Source organism: Rhinopithecus roxellana, chromosome 4, assembly GCF_007565055.1.
Source record: "Rhinopithecus roxellana isolate Shanxi Qingling chromosome 4, ASM756505v1, whole genome shotgun sequence".
In the NCBI taxonomy this organism is placed as follows: domain Eukaryota; kingdom Metazoa; phylum Chordata; class Mammalia; order Primates; family Cercopithecidae; genus Rhinopithecus; species Rhinopithecus roxellana.
The window spans coordinates 67,491,499-67,513,603 of record NC_044552.1 but is presented as its reverse complement, the minus strand read 5'-3'; the positions used below and the strand labels follow the sequence as shown (position 1 = coordinate 67,513,603).

Here is a 22,105-nt window from a genome sequence, read left to right as displayed (position 1 = left end):
ATTAACACTTAGCCTAATGTTCATTCTCCTACTTAGACCAATCCCATTTTAAATATTTTATTTTCCCCTTTGGATTATCATAATTCCAGTCTTTAATAGATGACCACAGTAGATAAGCATAAAATGGTCAGCTCTTGCCTTCCTCAAAATGAATAGTTATGCAATGGGAACCCTCAGAAAGGTAAAATTCATTCTCATTAATGAACTGTTCACTGTTGGTATATCCAAAAATATTTCACCACTTTTGTTTATACTTAGGAGGTGATAGATTTAATTAAAGGTAATTAGAAATTCTAACTATGCCTTCTTGCCGTTTAAAGAGAACACTCGGCCAGGCGCGGTGGCTCACGCCTGTTATCCCAGCACTTTGGGAGGCTGAGGCGGCCGGATCATGAGGTCAGGAGATCGAGACCTTCCTGGCTAACACGGTGAATTCCGTCTCTACTGAAAATACACAAAATTAGCTGGGCGAGGTGGCGGGTCCCTGTAGTCCCAGCTACTCGGGAGGCTGAGGCAGGAGTATGGTATGAATCCAGGAGGCGGAGTTTGCAGTGAGCCGAGATGGGCCACTGCACTCCAGCCGGGGTGACAAAGTGAGACTCCGTCTCAAAAAAAAAAAAGAGAGAATACTCATCTCTGGTTCAAAATGTCTTGATTCTAGAATTTCAATACTTGGATTTGAACACTTCCTTTGGCAAGTTAGGGATGACTTCACATTGTCCACTAACTTCAAAGTCCTCTTAATGACATGAGAAAGATCCACAACATTGAAGATTCCTTATCACTCTAAATAATTTTGAGTTCCTAAACTCGGAAGTGAATAAGATTCACAGAGGGTAGCAGATGCTGCCTGGCTTTGCCCCACCCCAGATCCGCATGGTCCTCCTGAGTTCACCTGCAGCTGTGGTCCCAGGCAAACTGACAGCTCCCCACTTCCCCTGCTGTCTTCCATGCCTGAGGGCTTTGGAGCCTCCCCAACTTCTGGTGGGACAATGCTGAGTTGGGCTGCACACAGTTTTTCAAAAGATCCCCTGGGATTGAGCCCCAGCTGCCCTGGAGCCCTAACATGAAACTACTCCCTAATCCCTGGAATTGGCCTTTCTCCTTTTCCCATGGCATTTTCCCCACTTCCTCACTTGTGCTTCCTGGGATCACCTCTCCAAGAGGGGCAATTAAACAAACAACCTGCATCCACACCCTTGCCTCAGGGCCTGATTTTCAGGGGATACAAACAACTGACTCTGCATTGTAGAGAAGCCCTGTTTGCCTTGATGTCACAACTTGTCTCTTATAATGGTGTCCCAAGAGGTTGTTTAGTCTGGCCTTTCTCCCTGTATACAAGCAGATTAACTAGGAAGCGTGAGAAGTTGAAATGTCAGGGCCTTTCACTTGAACAAGCCATTTTCAAGCCTTGGGAAGGGCTCTAGAAATCTAATCAAATGGTATATGTTTTTGTAAAATTTACAAAAGCAAGACATTTTAACCCTAGTTAAAAAGACTAAAAAAGACCACTGTCTCTTTTCAGGTTGTATTCTGGTGACGGAGAGCACTTTGGGAATCTGGCTAAAGGGGAAATTCAGTTAGAAATACACATTTTAACTGAAATTTGGCAAGATGTTTCAGTACATTTCAGTAAAATAAATGTAAAATTACAGACTCCTGTTGGGAGAATATGGAGTATTCTTTCTGCTATCTTTAAATCAAGTATTTAAAGAAGTGAGAGAAAATGTCAATAAAAAAAATAGAGTAAGACACAAAAGCAACAGAGTGAGCAATAAAATCAATAGAAATTATTTCAATATCAAGAAGTAAATTGCAACAAAAACATTCAGCATCTCAAAAGCAGTCAGAAGAATAGAGTAAAAATAATGATACGTTTATGGATTACTTGATAACCCAAATTAACAAACACAAGTGAATCATATGAATACACTGGAAAAAATTAAATACCCCAATTTTTTGACACCAAATATTGTTATCAATGAATAAAATATAAACTCACAATACATCACCACAATGAGTACACCTATGACAAATTGGTTAATGAGTGTCATTAATTCAAAGTACTCAACATAGGACAACGCACTAGAAAGCTTGAAACGCCTTGAAAACAAACAGATCATATGTGCAAAAAACTTAATAGAGGTTTTCCAAATTTGAGAGCAATCCTAACAGTTTATATGACATTGCCAGCTATGAGTTGTGAAAGCTATAAGAAATGTTTCTAAATTATCAAAAATAAAAACCAAACTGTAATCAATCATGGTAGAAGGAAGATTAAATTGTTTTTCTATTCTGTCTATGGAATATATTCCTAAAACATTATCATATGAAGATGAAACTGAAGAGTTTGCTTTCAAAAATGGAAAGGAAAAATTATCAAAGAAGTCTGAAAACAGGAAATTCGATTAAATATTAAGCTAAATAAAATAAAATTTCTTTGTTTACTTTTACAATAAAAAATAGTCTATTACTTTTCAGGATGCTGTTGTTTCTGCTCTTTGTCATTAAGTATCTGTCATTTCTTGTCAGTCCTTTTCTTATTCCAAATAAATGGCTTTGATAATTAATTTTACATTTATAATCTTGTATTCTTTTCTTAAAGAAAGCCTCCTAAATTATATAAGCTTCCAGGACCATTTCTTCCCAAAGTTTCCTCTAACAGTGAAGGGCCTTTTTCCTGTAACAAGAAAAAAAGAAGCAAAATGCTCTGTGTTCCACTTAATACACAAGAAAAAGACATGTACCACAAGACTCCCAAAAAATCAATGCATCTAAGAATGGGAAAATAGTATACAACCTTTCTCACAGGACACGAATCATTATATTTTACAATAAACTAAGTTGAGAGTATATACATTTAAATTACATGCCTACCACATTTCTTAGTGACCTGCACTGCTAGTGGTTCCCAAACTTAAAAAGCAAACAAAAAAAGCCTGTTATCTGAGTTACAAAGATAGTCATGGCAAGTGAATGAAGGAAAATTGACAGAGATAATGGATCAGTATACCATGTTACACTTCTCAGGCTTAGGGATTGATAAGAAAGTAAGACAGTGTTTTACAAATGGCAGGTCATAACCTATTATCAGGCAGTAATAATTATTATAATAAATTGTAACAATCACTTTTTTAAAGTCAAATACTTTAGAAAATAGTTTGTAAAAGATTGCATCATACATACAGAGTGTTTTTTTAAGTGTGTGTGTGGGTGGGTGTGTGTATATATAGGGTTACAATGTAAAAGGCATTTCTTACTGTGGGTCATGGTCTAAAAAGTTTGAAAAATACATATGAGAAATAAAGGGTTGGGGCCAGGCATGGTGGCTCACGCCTGTAATCCCAGCACTTTGGGAGGCTGAGGTGGGTGGAACACTTGAGGTCAGGAGTTTTCAAGACCAGCCTGCCTGGCCAACATGGTAAAACCCCATCTCTACTAAAAATACAAAAATTAGCTGGGTGTGGTGGCACATGCCTGTAATCCCAGCTACTGGGGAGGCTGAGGCAGGAGAATTGCTTGAACCTGGGAGGCAGAGATTGCAGTAAGCCGAGATCTCACCATTGCACTCCAGACTGGGTGAAGAAGCGAGACTCTGTCTCAAAACCAAAAAACCAAAAAAAAAAAAAAAAAAAAAAAAAGATTGGCTGCAGATTGAAGCACAAGAGAATAGGAATAACACGGACAGTTACAAAAACTTGGTTTGGCAATCTGCAACAAATCATTTCTAAATTCATTGGAATTTGGGAGGCATTTTTCCTATTGAAATAGGAAGTCATTAAAATTTGCTTTTGTAGTTTCACCTAGGAATCCAATCATGACGGAAACATAGTTTAAACAAAAAATAAACTAAATTTTAAACTAAAGACAGTTTAAGCCATAACTGGATTCCTAGGTGAAACTACAAAAGCCAATTTAACTCATAAGTAATATAGACATTATAATATGATATGCTATGATAGGGTGTGATGTTGATATATTATGACATGATATAATAAAGCATAATGCAAGATAAATGAACTATCGCAGTTATTATAGATTCCTAGGCCAGCACTCTTCTTTTCTTCCCAATATTCCCTACTATGTATAAGACTCTTAAGCAAACCATTTTGAAGATAATCTAAAATTACAGGATTTCCGTCACAACATAATGTATATAATTTCACAACACCATTTAACATTTTTATTATGATAATTCAAGATTTTATATTTTGCACCTCCACTTGATTTGGTATAATTGTTACCTAAACCTTTCTGCTGAATTAGAACCACTGACCCTTCCTTACTCCCATCCCCAAAAAGAACAAGAAAGGTGTCTAATAGGCCTAAAATGAATAGTTTTGAAATGGACAATGGTAAGATCAAATGATGCACTTGTGTTAAGGTATAATATTTGTAATTGTGTCCTGAAGATAACTCTCCAGTGTTAAAACTGTCAATGCCTCTAAATAATGAAGCAAAAGAATAAAGAGTTAATATGCAATGGCCAAGCTCAATAAAAATCTGCAGAAGGAAAAAATCATCTTTCATGAAAGCTACAGAATAATAAAGGAGCAGTAATCTTCTGAGCTTACTTTGTCATATGTTACAACAATAAGGGAACTATATCCTGATGGTTATTTCATTTCAATACCATAAGAACATTTATTTTACTACCATACAATTTGTATGTTGATTATATATAGCTAGATCTATGTCTATTAGATGAGCATGTTCACACAGGAAGAGGGAAGGAGAAGAGAATTCACGAATTTATGAAATAACTTCAGTGTTAGGCACTATATTTGGTCCATTACATGCATTGTCTTATGAAGTATAATGAGACATAACACATATTTTGTAATGCTATAAAGCATCTGTTACTATTCTCATGCTGCAGTCAAAGTAGCTACATTGGTTTTCTGTGGCTGACGTAACAAATTACCATAGATTTAGTGGCTCAAAACAACACAAGTGTATTATCCTACCATTCAGTCATTTAGAAGTCTGAAATGGCTCTCACTGAGCTCATATCAAGATGTCAGCAGGGCTGCCTTCCTTTCTGGAGGCTCTAGGGAAGAATCAATTTTCTTGCCCTTTCCAGCTTCCGGAGTATGCTCAACCTTCTTGCCTCTTGAACCTCCTCCACCGTCTTCCTCCATCTGCAAAGCCAGCAACATCAGGCCAAGTCCCTCTCACACTGTCATCTCTCTGGCTCTCTCTTCCAGTTCTCTTTTCCACTTTTAAGGACTTGTGACTGCAATGGGCTCACCCGCATAATCCAGGATCATTTCCCTGTCTTAAAGTTAGCTGACTGGCAACCTACACTTCATCTGCAACCTTAATTCCCCTTTGCCATGTAACTTCACATATTCACATTTTCCAGAGATTAGAATATGAACATCTTTGGGCGCCATTTTTCTGCTTACCACAAAAACTAAGTTCCAAAAAGATTAAGTAGCTTGCCCAAGGTCACAGAAGTAAAAGGAAGATGGAGCCTGGATTTTTACCCAAGTTTTCTTAACTCCAGCCCCTCTGCTCTATTCAATACAGTTTGCTGTGCAGTTTGTGTCTAAAACTGGCAACAATCTCCATGGTTTGGGTCTCATCAGGAAACATATCTTGGTGCCCCTTGTGTGTCAGGCACCCTGCTAGTACTGCATACACAAAGACGAATAAAATACACTGTTTTATTTGAAGAGCTAAGAGTCTGACAAAGGAGGCACTGAAATTATATTATATTACAATGCAGTATGTGATGATGCAAGTTACTATATTGCAAAATGCAACATGGATTCTGCTGGGTTTATGAATGTAGCAGAACTGGACCTCAGAGTGGAAGGGATCAGGGCCAGAGTGGAGAGCGTGACAAGAAGGTGGTCAGTAAATATCAAAAAGTTTCTCACAAGGAGTCACACTTGTGTTGGGCCCAGAAAATGAATAGGATTTCGCCCAACAAAGCAAAGAGAGTTGCGGAGGCATTCTTGTGGAGTAGCAGGTCTCAGGATATACTAAGGAAATAAAGGAAGGCATGACAGAAATGCAACTAGAAAGGAATTTAGACCTAGATTGTGTCAGACCTTGAGTGGCACAATAAGAGGTCTGAACATTCTCCCTGTAAGTGGTAAAAAAGGAACCAGGAAAAATTTTAAGCCAAAGAGGAGCATGAGCTGGAGAAAGAGATCCGATTTAGAAATATAAGCTTCTTAGAAAGGCTATTGTGATGGCTTCATGATAGGGGATCTTGGGAAGAAATACAAGACGGTCTACAAAAAGATCTACCCAGGACTTTTAAAAGTTTGAAAACAGCTATAATTTTTGGAGTTTCATATTCTTTTAGAAAATAAAATGTACCCTAACTAATCAGAGGAAGTCATTTTCATTCATTTATTTAGCAAATATGTATTAAATATCCATTGTGTATCAGAATTTTTCTAAGTGAACAATTGGTTCACTTTAGTGAACAAATAGATACTGCCCTGTTTTCATGGATCCTACATTTTAGTAGGGAAGATAGACATATACACAGAAAAACAAATAAGCAACATAAATAATAATGAAAATCAAGGGTAGTTGTACCAAAGGGGGCAAACAAGACTGAGATGAAGAGTCGCAGAGACCCCTGAGTAGAAACACGACTGACTGATACTTAGTCTGAATGTACCAGAATGGCCATATTATACTTGTTACAATATTGAATTAGGACACAGCCACACCTGCCAAAAATAGATGCTCCCAGGATCCCCAAAATAACTGCCACTGGTGCCTGAGCCACACTGGATTCTCCCTTAAGACTTCCTAGAAGTCCTCATAATCCACCAACCAAAGAGTTAATGCTTGGCCTGAGGATCTAGATCTACCTCCAGCTCTGTGACCTCTGGCATTTTTTCTGATTGTTAGACATTGGCTGTCACCTTTCGGTAGGTCAGTTAGCAGACATTGATAGAGAAAAAGAGGAGCCCTGTGTGCTCTGAACCTGAACCTGTTCTACTAAGATGGAACCTTTGGAAGAAATCTGTTGATGTGACACTTAAGACTATGCTTAAAAAAAATTTTTTTTGAGGAAGCAATAGAAGAGCAAAACCTCAAGGTGAGCTTGTCAAAGGTCAAATTAGGTCCTTCTCTTGTTAGAATTTGTCAAGAAAAGCTCCAGTTGAAAAGGTCACCTTGAAGTTGAGACAGAAAAAGAAAAGGGGATAGCCAGCTGAAGAGTGGGAGGTGATCATCCCAGGCAGAGAAAACTGCATATGCAAGGAAAGAGAGGAAGCAAGCACTTGGCATGTTTAAGGAACTGAAAGAGGACCGGCAGGGCCACAGCTTATCTTTGGGAAGGTGGATCTAAATGAGGTTGGACATAGGTTTTTTAGGCCATAGCGAGGGATTGCATTTTTACTTTAAATGCAATTGGGAGTCCCCTGAAGGGTTGTATGCAGATAAGTGAAGTGATCCAATTTCCACTTTTAAAGCTCATTTTGCTGCTGAATATAAATGTATTATAGAACAAGACTGAAAGTGGTTGCGGGAATGAATGTGAAAGATGCTGGCAGCAGAACTGGAGAGAAGTCAATTGTGAGATCTGTTGTCGAGATACGATTTTGGGAATTGATGATGGTATGGGATATAGATGTTGAGGGGATGGAGAGATCATTGATGAAGGTGGTGATATCAAATAATAGATTTTCAATGTAGACAAAACAGCCTTATATTGGAAGAACACATGCCATTTAGGACTTTCATAGCTAGAAAGGACATTTCGATGCCTGACTTCAAAGCTGCAAACAACAGGCTAACACTTAATAGGGGCTAATGAAGTTGGTGACCTTAAATTGAAATCAATGCTTATTTATCATATTAAAAATTCTAGGGCAAGTAAGAATTACGCTAAATCTACTCTACTTGTGCTCTAGAAATAAATGAAACAACAAAACCTGGATGATAGTACATCTGTTTACAGTATGGTTATTGAATATTTTAAGTCATTGTTGAGACCTACTGCTCAGGAAAAAAAAAATCTTTAAAATGTTGCTGTTCACTGAAAACACATCTGGCCACCCAAGAGCTCTGATGGAGATACACAAGGAGATTAATATTGTTTTCATGCTTGCTAGCATAACATCCATTCTGCAGCCCATGGATCAAAGAGTACTTTTTACTTTCAAGTCTTATTATTTAAGAAACACATTTTGTAAGGGTATGGCTACCCTAGATTGTAATTCCTTTGATGGATCTGGACAAAATAAATTGAAAACCTTCTACAAAGGATTTACCATTCTAGATGACATTAAGAACATTCACGATTCATGGAGGAGGCTACAATATCAACATTAACAGAAGTTTGGAAGAAGCGGTTTCTAACCCTCATGGATGACTTTGCGGGGCTCAAGACTTCAGTAGAGAAAGTAATGGCAGATGTGGTAGAAGTAGCAAAAGAAATGGAATTAGAAGTGAAGCCTAAATATATGACTGAATTTCTGCAATCTCATGTTAAAACTTGAATGAATGAGGAGTTGCTTCTTGGAATTAACAAAGAAAGTGGTTTCCTGAGATGGAATCTACTGTAGAATACTGCTCCTGTGAAAATACTGTGAACATTGTTGAAATGCCAACAAAAGATTTAGAATATTACACAAACTTAGTCGACAAAGCAGTGGCAGAGTTTGAAAGGACTCATTTCAATTTTGAAAGAAGTTCTACCATGGGTAAAATGCATTGTCTGCCACAGAGAAATATTTCACAAAAAGAGTTAAAAGATGTAGCAAACTTCACTGTCTTATTTTAAGAAACCACCACCCTGATCACTTAGCTCCATCAAGTCAAAGGCAAGACTCTCTACAAGCAAAAAGATTAACATTCACTGAAGCCTCAGATGATCGTTAGCATTTTTTTAGCTATAAGGTATTTTAAATTAAGGTATGTATATATTTTTTGTAGACATAATGCTATTGCACACTTAATAGACAATAGAATGTAAACATACCTTTCATATGCACTGCGAAACCAAAAACTTCATCTTCTCACTTTATGGAGATATTCACTTTATTTTGGTGGTCTGGTACTGAATCCATAGTATCTCAAAGGTTTGCCTATATAATAAAGGCTAATTATTTTATAATGCTGTTAGCATATTTTCTTCATTCACAAAAAGGTTTGCTTACCGTATAGGAAAAAGCTCTACCCATAGCTCCCTGAGTCAAATGAGTTGCCCATCCTCAACACCTCATTAGAATACTTGACAGTAATTCACAGACCTTTGGGGACAATGAGCAGGCTTTCAAATACTGCTTGAAATAGGGATAAACACTATATTTTCAAAAATAGTGTAAGTGTTCCATGGTTCCCTCAGGCAATTAGCTGGTTTTGTTGCCATAAGTTGCCCTACTTCTATCCCCACAGAATAAGCATTTGGTCTGTCTGCTCAGAGTTATCACATTTTTCCTTCTTACCTCTAGGTAGGTCACTAGATTCCTTTGTGAACAGTGGGCATCAAAGAGCCATTAAAACAAAAAAACCCTAAATTTGTGCGAAATGTAGCTCTTAATATTTCTCTGGAGCATTGAATCATATTATATGTAATTATAAAATACTATCAGAAAAGGGCACTTTACATACCATAATAGTCATTTTATAAAGTTCAATTTGGCAATTCCAAACCACATTTAATTTTCTCTGAAAATTCCCACATGGCAGGAAGATACTGCTCTCTGCAGCTTTCAAGTCTCTTTCAGGGAACGGTGAAATGACAACCTCTTAGAATTAGCACTTTTTCTATAAATAGACACTAAATCACTTATGCCAAGTACAGTCACATATGCATTTTTATTAAAATAAATACTAAAATAATAAGTAATTTTCCTATATAAACATTTTGGGATTTTATGCAAATTAGAATTCTGCAATATAGTTTAGTATGAATCATTTGTAGTTCTTCATCTTCACTGACAGGTGGGGCTAGTGATTTCTGTATTAATTATAATATTTTAGCATATTAAAATCTGTATCTAGATGAAGCAGACACTTCAAAGCTTCAAAACTGATGAAACTGCATACCTCTCTTTTAAGGGATAAAACCATTTGCATTAATATGTGAAATACACTACTAAAACACCCCCTGCTGATTTCTTAGGCTTTTGCAGGGAGTTATGCATAATTTTCTGAAAATTAAAAACCGAGGATTAGATATTTATGATGATAAAAATTGGATCTCAAGAACTATTAAAAACTTGGAAGATTCTCCTAAGCTAGAATTTTTAACTCAGTTAAAAAATTATTTAACATGTATCAGAGGTTAATAAAAAGCACAGTATAGACGGAAGATCTAAACTCAGTTCCACCACTTACTAGCAAAGCACTGTGCTATGGTCTGAATGTCCTCCAAAATTCATGTGCTGAAACTAAATCACCAATGTGGTAGTATATTGACAGGGAGGCCCTGAGGGGGTGATTAATTAATTGAGGTAGAGCTCTCATAAATGGGATTAGCAACCTGATAGAGCTGGAGGGAATTAGCTAATCCCTTTTTGCCGTTCTGCCTTCGGACATGTGAGGACATGACATTCCTCTTTTCTGGGGGATGCAGCGACAAGATGCTATCTTGAGGTAGAGAGAGCAGCCTTCACAAGGCACCAAACTTGCCAGCTCCTTGATCTTGGACTTTCAGCCTCCAGAACTGTGAGAAGTATATTTCTGTTCTTTATAAATTACCCAGTCTCAGATATTTTGGTATAGCAGCAGGAATGAACTAAGACACATCTTTGTGAACCTACATCACAGAACTGAAATGAGAATTAAGTAACATAGGAAGTTTCTTTATAAATAGTAGGTAATAATCTCACAAATGTCAGTTATTGAAAATGGCATAGCATAAGCCACCCATAAATTCATATTTAGATCTGGGGACAAATTATCAGGCATCTACAAATTCTCCATGCAAAGGTATTTTACTCATTTAGATTTTAGTTTGTTTTTATGTTGATGTTAATCTTTTAAAAAGCTTATGTGATTATATTTGGGGTCATCTGAATATCCTCTTTATACCTGTTAGGCAACGTGTGTGTTCATGGTAGCATTAGTGCCAAATAATTCAAATTCACTTGTTTCCAAGCTACTGAAAACAGATGCAGGCAGACTTAATATGTAGCTTCCATGCTCTTCCAAAAGAAAGACAAGCGACAATGCAAAAAATTTGAACAAAGATTTGGTAATAGTTTGACTCCAGAAACTAATGAGAACATCCAGTCATTAAATGGCATACCGTATCACTGGTAAGCTGAAACTTAAAAAAAAAAAAAAGGAATCTTGCCAGTTAGCACTAAGTGTAATGATTTAACAGTGTTCATCACTGTCAATTAATAAGACTATTTATATTGGTTTTGTATATATTTATTGCAAATGTTTAAATAGTTACATGAAAACTGTAAGCTTATGTTTACACCTAGATTCGTATTTCTATATATTTAAATGTTAATAAATTAACATAAATAAACTTAAAAATAATAAGCTGACACTTGAGTTTGGCCAGTGAGATCAGAACTCAGAAAAGACACAACTCAGGTTGTCTTCTCCCTGTACTTTGCTGTCTGACTCTGGGCAAGTCAAATGACCTCACCTCCCCTATTTCTTCACAGTAAACTAAGAATAATAATCTCATTCACACAGGACCATTGCGAGACCATGCGTGAAATAATGAATACAACCGTGAATGAATGCCTTCTCAGGTAGAATGTGTTGTGGACAATAAGATATCTGAATCAAGAGTCTGTACTTTCAGTCATCACTGTTTTTTAAAGTTAGGAGATTATCTCAGTTCCTTTTAAAATAGCGTTTATAGAAGGTGGTTGGGTTTTCCACTGCAATTTCAAAGTACTCCCCATTTCTGTATCATGCCCATAGTTATTTCGGTTTCCATTAGCTTTTTTAAAAACCTACTAACTGAGGGACAAAAACGTTAAGATTCATTTGTGATCAATGCAGCAATGTCCAAATATAAGCAAGGTTAAAAGAGCAAAATTATCCCATCTATCAGAGAAACTGTAATATTTTTCTTTGCTTCGTTGTTTTATCTGGTATAACGGAAGGGCAGAACTCATATTTGAGTCTTCTCTCTGTTCTTAGCTGTAATCCTAGCAAATTAAATGACCTCTTTACACTGGCTAATTATTCATCTGCCAAATAATTATAACAGCCACCATTGATCACGTACGAGCTTACCCAATGCCATGCGTGCACTGTGTTCTCAACGTGCACACCAGGCGAACTCTCATTTAGTGCTCACAATTTTGAGGTAGACATTAGGTCCATTTAATCGATGAAAAAACTGAGGCTGAACAAAGTTAAAAACCTGTCATGCAGCATCTGCAGAGCGGAGGTTCTAAAAACACCTCACCGTAAGAAAGAAATGCGAACAAACAATAGCTTTGCCTCTAAACACGCGCTTTTCCTCTAATATTCACAGATGGGCATTTGGAACGTCAAAGGGCCGGAAGCCCTTAGAAACTTCAGGGCTGGAGTAAAGCGGCTGCACCATATCTCAGAGCAACTCCCCCGAAAAACCCCACCCTGCCCAGGCCCCGCCTCGTCCCGCCCTCCTGGGTGCTCTCCCAACCGCCCGCTCCGGAGAATCCTCTCCCACCCGGCTCCTCCGCCGCTCTCACTTGCGGAAGCCGCGGCGCACCCAGCCTGCCCCTCGCTCAGCAGGACGCAGCGCATGCGCTCTCAGCACACCCGGATTTCCTGTCCGCCGTCATCGCTTCCGGTGGGGTGGGTCTGACCAATGGGGCTGGCTCCGAGGCGGGCCTTAGGTCTCGCAGATTAGGTCCCTGCGCGTTTCTTTCGGAGCGGCGGTGAAGGGTCTTGGTGAGGCAGGGCTAGCTGGTGCTTGACGAGTCTCATGGCTGCCTCCGGGAAGCTCAGTACTTCCCGTCTCCCGCCGTTGCCCACGATTCGAGAAATCATTAAGTTGTTCAGACTGCAAGCAACAAAGCAGCTATCACAGAATTTCCTCCTGGACTTGAGGCTGACAGGTGGATGGCTTAGCAGTGCTCCCCGGATGTCTCCCCAGTGTCCCTAGGGGCGTGGGCTGGGGGGTCTCGCACGTCCCCGCGGGCGGGTGTCCAGGCACTGGCGTGCGACGGGCTTTTGGTCAGGTCCTTCGACCTCTTTGTATCAAAAGAACTCCGGTCCCACCGCCCAGGAGACACGTGAAGTGCGTTGATTGCTCACAAAACTCCGCATTCAGGGGGGTGTAGCCTGCAGGCAGGCTGCTTAGACGCCCAGCTCACTAGGGAAGGAAGAGTTCATGTGTCGTGAAAGGCGCTGGTGAATACTGGAATCTGGGTCACTTTGAAATCAATCACTCTGAAATGGTACAGCACATGCTGCTGGACTTGCTTTACATGCAGTTTAAAGTTACCAGAATTTAAATTGGTGCCAGGATTTTATCAATAAGTTGGTGAAAAGAGTATCCCTCGTAGGATTCGTTGTTTAAACGTTTACCTGTTGAGTCTAAGAAAGCCTCGGGGACGCTAATATTCATTCATAAGTATGTATTAGGCAAGCACCGTTGTGCTAGTGCTGGGATAGGATATGGGCGTGAACAAGGCGGTGTTTCCTCGAGGAGCTTACTTTTAGCAAGTTTACATTCCCACACCTAATTGTTTAAAGTCACTTTTTATGAGATATAATTTATATGCAGTAAAATTCACCAGTTTGAAGTGCTCAGTTTGATGAGTTTTGACGAATGTATTAATATATGGTCGTTCAACCACCATCACCATTGCTTAGTGATGTTCTATGAGATGAGATTGCAAGAATATATTACAAATATGGCTACTAAGTCACTGCTGGAGTACTTAGGTTTTGAGATGTTCATATTTCATTCTGTTTGGTCCCACTTCAGAAGTTGCAAAGAGCAGTAAATCACACCCAAAAAGTTCATTTTCACTTAAATGAAGCACACTCCAGAAAACATAAAATGTTTTGTTTCTTGGACGTGTAGTCTTTATTCTGCCTGTAGCAATATGACTTTGGATAAAATAATTTAACTCTTAAGTGTTCTCATCTTTTTTTTTTTTTTTTAAGACGGAGTTTCGCTCTTGTTGCCCAAGCTGGAGTGCAATGGCACGATCTCGGCTCACTGCAACCTCCGCTTCCCCGGTTCAAGTGATTCTTGTGCCTCAGCCTCCCAGGTAGCTAAGATTACAGGCTTGAGCCACCATGCCCAGCTAATTTTATATTTTTAGTAGAGACGGGGTTTCACTATGTTGGTCAGGCTGGTCTCAAACTCTTGACCTCAAGTGATCCACCCGCCTCAGCCTTCCAAAGTGTTGGGATTACAGGTGTGAGCCACTGCGCCTGGTAGTTTCCTCATCTTTTAATTGGAAGAAGGGCCTACTACTTTAAAAGATGACCCACTCTAAAATTCTTTGGTTCTAGTAATAGCTAGTGCCAGCCTTTTCTGCTTGTTATAGCCACATTCTAAATATAAATCACCATTCTCAGGGTAGAAGTTACAGGTCTGTCTATATTTTTAAAAAATATATTTTATATATTTATATAATGTTATATTTTTAAAAATCCTTCAAATACATTTTCTCATGAGCCTTTATCTTCAGGAGTAAGTTTCAAATTCTAGGTATTATCCACTCTTTCTATGGGAACCAGAGTTAAGGGAGATGAGGGTATTTACCTGAGGTTAGAAGCTCAGGCAGAGGAGAGCAAGAATGAAATCCAAGCTCATTGATTTGATAGTGCTTCTTTAATATTCATTTGTATTTTAATGTGCCTGAAAAGTTTGAGAGCAGAGACCTGCCTACTGTTGTAGCTCTCCGTTTTAAAGAAGGAGAATATTAAATTTATTCCATGATGTGTCCTTCCTGTTCCCCCTCTGAGAGGCATTGACTTTAGAATTTATACCTGTGTTGAAGTCCATGACCTTGTACAAATGAAACAATAGACAAGGAAACTGAAAGGTTAAGAGAAAGGAAATTGGGATAGGAGTCCTTGGTTAACATGTAAGGATTAGGTGAGAATGTGTGTAAATCGATCATAACAGGTAAGATGGTCTGTGGATGCTAATTCCCTCCCTGTTAAAAGACTAAACCATTTTTGGATAGTTAAGAAACTAGTTTCCTCATTTTAGCCGGCAAAGGTATGTTGTTGAAAACAAGCAAAAATAGGACTGTGAACACTTACAAGAAGTGCTGGTATGTTTTCAGTGACTAAATTTCCACTATCCTAGGAAGACCAGTTCCTTGCATTTCCGTATCTCAGAGTCATTAAGACCAGCCCATTGCATGTTTTTCCAGATGTGATGATTGGCTGCACTGAGTCAATACTCTTTTATGATGTCTTAAGGGCTGCTAAGTTGAATTTGATTAATTAAAAAATTTATTTTTCCATATTAACATGCATGTGTGCAAAGCTTTAAAAACCCTCAACTGCTCAATTTTTTTCCTGAAAATGACTAAGAATTCAAATTTCTGAAAATCTTGTGATCTAAGAACTTATTGCCGTTGCCATATTGACCACCACCAAGATGTCTCTAGATTAAAAGGAGACTTCAGCACTTTTTGCTTTTGGATTTCACTAGTAATACTAGCAATAGTGAAGATTCTGTACGTGAAACTAGTGTTGCTTATTCAGATACTCAGTGTTCAATAACTATAGAAAAGTGCTGCATGCTTATCCAATCTGTTCTTAGGAGGTGGTTGGTTTCAAATCAATTTGAAAAGCATTTGCATGGGGCAGATAGAAACTGCAATATTAGCTAAATTTAAGCTAAGAAACTTTGTCATGCTAATCCTGTTTTTGTTAAGGAACTGGTACAGTTCAACGGTGATGTGGTAGCATATTGAATTACCACTTCATGTTAATTTAAGTAGAGAGTTAGTCAAATAAATGTTGTACGTAAAGGTTCAATTGATTGGGTAATGGCTGGATTTTTATAGAAGATTTTTCTCGCTAAATTTCATACGTTGAATTTGCCAAGTTAATCCAGATAACTAAAACTCTTTTTCCTCTAGATAAAATTGTAAGGAAAGCTGGCAATCTGGCAAATGCGTATGTTTACGAAGTGGGCCCTGGGCCAGGGGGAATCACAAGATCTATTCTCAATGCCGATGTTGCTGAACTTCTGGTGGTTGAAAAGGACACTCGATTTATTCCCGGATTACAGGTGAGAAACTCAAAGAGCCTTCTTTAGGAGGCAAAAGCTGAATTTAAATCTTTATGCCATGATGCTTAAACCCCAGGGTACACAAAGATTATGTATTTTTCCTCAACTATAGATCCCCAAGGCCCCATTCCAGAGATTTTGATTCCATAGTCTGGAGAAATCTGGAAGTTTCCATTTTTAACAAGGACTCCCAGATGGTCTGTTGACTACACCTTGAAAAAACCTGCTTTACTCATTTTTTGCTAAACAAACTAATTGTTTTGTGTGTTTTTTTTTTTTTTTAAGTCTACTAATAGCTGTGCATGTTGTGGCCCGTTCCTTCAAAAATAAATAAAAATAAATAATGGCCAGTAATGACTAATTGGTGTGACTTTTGAGAACTTCATTTAGGTTCAAAAGCATTTCCTCAAACAAAAGATGAGTAAGACATATGCACGCTTTTCATCATGAGAGACTTAATTATGAAGCTTAAGGATTCTTTTATAAAATAAATTTTTTAAGTGAAGGAAGGAAGTTGTACTTTCATAGATTTAGGATGAGGTTTAAATGAAATGATATATGCATCTTTAAAATACAGGCACTGTTATTGTATGAGAAATAAGAGTTGAAGGAACTGGGCATGTTTCAGCTGGAGGAAAGAGGCCCTGGGTAGGAGCATACACAGCTGCACATCCAAGGTTGGTGGTAGATAGGATAAGCTTGTTTGGATCTTTTCTAAGAAAGAACTAAAACAAATAGATGGAAATTGAGGGAGACAGGATTGAGGATTTGAAATAAGGAGGAACTTACTTTTTTTTTAAATGCTAGCAAACAGTGAAATAGATTGTATCAGGGATCTTGTAAAGGGATATCCTCATAAGGGAACACTTAATGACTTAAAGGCCTTTGTTTGATTCCTCCGTAATTTTAAAACTACAAAAGAGCCCTGAACCTTCGGCTCAGATGACAAGCAATTTATCTTGTGACTTTAATAGAATAATGTAGTTTTCTACGTTATTACTTCTATACAAAAGGATAAATTGATTTAAAATGAGTACATTTTAATACTAACTTGTGTATATATTAATGGAGAAATGTTAATTTCTGTCAGAACAGTTTGAGAAATTGTTTTTGAAAACCTAGAACTTTTTGTGCGTGTATCTGATTTTTTAAGAATTATGTATCAGTTAGAGGTGGAAATGGGAATATTATTGTCTTTGGTAAGATCATGAGATTATGAAAAGAAACTGAATAATTGTATACACCCCTTCGGGCTTATTCATGTAGCCCTTTTTGGACATAGGAATACTCACGTGACTTTTTTGCTCTTAAAAAGACTTCTTGTCCCTCATATGTCACCATTTGTTGGGTTTATTCTTTCTTATTAGGCCAGCGGGTGAACCAGATTTCCATTCATTCCCACATATTCTCCTCAGTGATATGAACAAAAGATCTTTAAAGGCAGACTATTGAAAAGAGTGACTGCCACCCTTCTCTTCTCAGTTTCCCCAAACCCCTAAGTCACTGCGTTCCTAACTCCAGCCATGTTTTAGCTCATTCGATGTATCATCATCTGACGTACTGTATATATGTTCTTCCCATTTGTTTGTTAACTGACTCACCTCTCTGGAGGGTAAGTACCTGAGGGCAGAGATTTGTGTCTGTTTTGTTCCCTGTTGTACCTCTATCTCACGTAGCAGTACCTGGTACATAGAGGTGTTCAGTAAATGTCTCACATGAGAAACAAAAAGGTTGACCGACTATTTCTGTATCTGTGTATGTATGTGTATATGTATCTCTCATATTTCATAATTAAATGTATCATTAAATAGCGAAAGTAAATATTTGTGTAGCATTGATAATGAAAAAGTTTTATGCTCTTTTTTTTCTAAATTTGAAGGCTGATTTCAAGTTAAATTACTCTACAGGAAATGTATATTTGACTTCTCATTTGTTTTCAGTAGAAACAAAATTAATTCTTAATATCTTATATGCAAGAAAGGAATTTGCCTTAAAAAGAAATGTTGGGTACTAAAATATCAAATGGGCCTTTTTTTCCCCAGTAAGGAATGTTTCAATATGTAAAACTACTTTCTTTTAGAGGTACTAAATTAATCATAAAACTGAGTAAAAGCAGAAAGAAAGTGATCTATTTTAAGGATTCCATTTTAGTGATTTCTAAGCTAATATAATTACTTTTTAAAGAAATTGTAATAATTTATAAAATATCTTCTAGCTGAAAGCCTGTCATTTATAGCTTAATTCAATTCCTACAGTATTTTCATGAGGCAGTTTAGGGGAAAGAAAAACTGGTGCTCATACAGGATTCATGCTCAGCATGTTCTAAAGGTAAGAAAAACATGTCTAGTATGTTTAGTATAGTATAGTTTTGTGGTAAAGACACAGACTTCAGCATCAGCCTGCCTGGGTTTAACTTCAGATTCTACTACTAGTTGGGTGACTTTGGATAGGTAATTTTGTCCTCTGTGCCTCAGTTTGCTCGTAGGACTCGTATGAGGATTAAGTGTATGCCTGATACTTAGAAAGCACTCAATAATACCTTAGTTATAAGTAATCAGTTAAATTGTTATCCCTGTGCCTTGATTACCTCTGGTGATTAATGACTGATCAGGAGACCTCTGATCTGGAAAGAGGTATCGGAGGAAGTCATGTTATTCCATTGGAGCACTAGAAAATTCCCTTGGGGCATTCTCCAACTCATCAAACTTGCATTGGACACCTAGGGTTTCTTTTCTTGATGTTGTCACATTCTGATTGTGCATTTCGAGGTTTTTAAGTTTTTCATTGTTTCTTGTTACGTTTTCATGACTGACTGGATTCTCTGTGCTGTGGAGAGGAGTGAGGAGATTTCCTGAATCTCAAGGAGCTTGAGGCCTTGATAGGTTTTTTCCCGTTTCTGAACTGGAAATAACTTAGATTTTCTGACATCTCAGGGAATTTGAAGCTTTGATAGGTTCTTCTGCATTTCTGAAGTGGAGATAAATTTTGTAAATCATTTGTACCCCTTCAGAGAAGTAGTACAGATTCTCCCTCATTTTATTTTATTTTTTTTCTGTTTATTTTAAAGCAAACCTGTCCAAGCTATGGCCCACAGACTGCCTGCGGCCCAACACAAATTCTTAAACTTTCTTAAAACATTATGAGATTTGTTTTGCATTTTTTTTTCAAGCTCATTGGCTATCGTTAGTGCATTTTATGTGTGGCCCAGGACAGTTCGTCCAGTGTGACCAAGGGAAGCCAAAAGATTGCAGAGCACTGTTTTAAAGGCTTCATATATTAAAAATAATAATACCTAATATTTATGGAGAGTTAATCACACTAAATACTTTGTGATGTGGTTTGGCTCTGTGTCCTCACCCAGATCTCCTCTTGTAGCTCCCATAATTCCCATGTGTTGCGGGAGGGACTCAGTGGGAGATGATTGAATCATGGGGGTGGGTCTTTCCTGTGCTGTTCTCGTGATAGTGGATGAGACTCACAAGATCTGATGGTTTTAAAAATGGGAGTTTACCTGCACAAGCTCTCTCTTTGCCTGTTGCCATCCATGTAGGATGTGACTTGCTCCTCCTTGCCTTCCACCATGATTGTGAGGCCTCCCCAGCCATGTGGAACTGTGACTCCAGTTAAACCTCTTTTGTAAATTGCCAGTCTCGGGAATGTCTTTATGAGCAGCATGAAAATGAACTAATACCCTTTGTTTTACAGCTTTGTTGAAATACAATTGATGTTCAGTAAACTACACATATTTAAAGTGTACAAATTACTGAGGATTTGTGTGTGTGTGTGTGTGTGTGTGTTTGAGATGGTCTCACTCTGTCCACCCAGGCTGGAGTGCAGTGACATGAGCACAACTCACTGCAACCTTGACGTCCTGGGCTCAAGCAATCCTCCCACCTCAGCCTCTTAAGTAGGTGGAACTACGGGTGCACACCACCATGGCTGGCTGATTTTTGTATTTTTTTGTAGAAATGGGATTTTACCATTTCTACATGGTGGTCTCAAACTCCCAGGCTCAAGCATTCTGCCCACCTCAGTCTCCCAAGATGCTGGGATTACAGGCAAGAGCCACCACACCCAGTTAACTGAGTTTTGACATATGTGTGATTGCGTGAAACCATCATCACAATCAAGAAAAGAAACACTCATCATCATCAGGACTCCTCATGTGTCTTTGTACTCTATCCCTTCCTTCCCCCTTTACCTATCCCAGACAACCACTAATCTGCTGTCTCTATAGATCATTTTTTATGTTTCAGAATTTTATATAAATGGAATCATACAATATGTACTTTTATTTTGGTCTGATGTCTTTTACTTAGCATAATTATTTTGCAATTCATCCATGTTGAGGTGTTTGTCAGTAGTTTGCTCCTTTTTATTGCTGAATAGTATTCCATTTTATGAATATACCACATTTGTGAATCTACGCACCTGTTGAGAGACTTTGGGTTTTTCTATTTTTTGGCTCTTATACTGTAATAAAGGTTTTATGAACATTCATATGCAAGTGTTTGTGTGGATACACACTTCTGTTTCTCTTGAATAAAAACCTAGGAGTAGAATATCCGGGTCCTGTGTAGAATATCCAGGTCCTGTGGTAGACGTATATTATACTTTTTACAGAACTACCAAATTGTTTTATAAGATGACTGTGCCATGTTACATTCCCACCAGTTGTACTTCAGAGTGCCCATTGCTCCACATGCTTGCTGAGACTTGGCATGGTCAGCCTTTTTAATTTTAGCCATCCTAGTGAATATGTAACGGTATCCTCTTGTGGTTTTTATTTGCGTTTCCTTAATAGATAATGATACTGGACATATGATGTGCTTATTTGCCATCTTTGTATCTTCTTTGGGGAGTTATTTGTTCAAATATTTTTAGTACTTTTACTTTTTTTGTCTTATTATTGAATTTTAAGAGATATTTATATAGTTCAGATCTGAGGCTTTGTCAGGTACAGATTTTGCAGATGTTTTCTCAGCTGTGGCTTACCTTTTTATTTCATAACTGTCTTTTGAAGAGCAGAAATGTCATGTTTATGAAGTGCAATTTATCAGTTTTTTCTTCTAGATTTTATGCTTTTTAAGTCTTATTTTTAAATTATTTGCCAAACCAAGATCACTAAAAATTTCTCCTATGTTTTCTTTGAGGTATTTTATAATTTTAGTTTTTACATTTAGGTCTTTGATACATTTTGAGCTAATTCTTGCATATTGTGTGAGGTAAGGTTTAGGTTCTTTTTTAATACCATTTGTTGAAAATACTATCTTTTCCTCATTGAATTGTCTTGGTATTATTATCAAAAATCAGCTGATTTTATGTGTCAGTTTATTTCTGAACTTCCAATTCTGTTCTATTTATCTATAGGTCTGTTGTTTCACCAACAACCACCTGTATTTATTACTATAGACTGAAGACAGAATAAGCCTTCATTTTGCCTTCATTTTTGGAAAATATTTTGGCAGCTTTTTTGTTTTGTTACTCTAAAGAAGTTGCTCCGCCATTTTCTCACTTGCATTGTTGCTGGCAAATCTTTTATCATCCTTATCTTTGTTCTTTGTTCTCTGGTTGCTTTTGATATTTTCTACTGTTTTTGAGCAGTTTCATCATGATGTGCTCACTCTAATTTTCTTCATGTTTCTTGTGTGTAGAATTCATTGAGCTTCTTGGATCTGTAGGTTTTCCTGTGCTTTTTGCTGTCTAATGTCTGAAAATTGTTGTGTCTTCTATTTTCTGCATTTTTTAAATTGGTTTAAGGCAGGAGAATGTGCCTGGTCCCTTAGACTCCATCTTTGTCAGAGTAGGAAGTTTCAGGATTCTTCTTAACCATTAAATGATGTGTTTGTTTTGAAGAATTTTTGGAGACAGAAAGTAAGTCATTGTATTGTTAGTATTGCCTTTGGTTGGTTGGTTGGTTGGTTTGCTTGTTTATTTTGTGAGGCAGAGTTTTGC

At 37.6% G+C, this 22,105-nt stretch overlaps 1 protein-coding gene and 1 long non-coding RNA gene across 3 annotated transcripts in view; one reads left to right on the top strand and one right to left on the bottom strand.

Annotated features, from left to right (window-relative positions):
* Positions 1–2,281: 2,281 nt before the first annotated feature.
* LOC115896821 lies at positions 2,282–12,709 on the bottom strand. Of its 2 annotated transcripts, none has more exons than XR_004056707.1 (4): positions 12,630–12,709; positions 8,957–9,062; positions 4,968–5,141; positions 2,282–2,680 (listed from the first exon to the last, which is right to left on the bottom strand). It is a non-coding gene; the product is annotated as an uncharacterized LOC115896821 (long non-coding RNA). The 2 variants fall into 2 exon arrangements; XR_004056708.1 differs by lacking the exon at positions 12,630–12,709 and adding an exon at positions 12,187–12,494.
* Positions 12,710–12,786: 77 nt separating this feature from the next.
* Positions 12,787–22,105, top strand: part of TFB1M (transcription factor B1, mitochondrial) — a 55,428-nt gene continuing 46,109 nt past the window's right edge. Inside the window, exons 1-2 of the mRNA XM_010357552.2 lie at positions 12,787–12,998; positions 15,999–16,150. Coding sequence (XP_010355854.2) covers positions 12,866–12,998; positions 15,999–16,150 — 285 coding nt within the window. The 5' untranslated portion in view covers positions 12,787–12,865. The remainder of the gene's footprint in view (positions 12,999–15,998; positions 16,151–22,105) is intronic.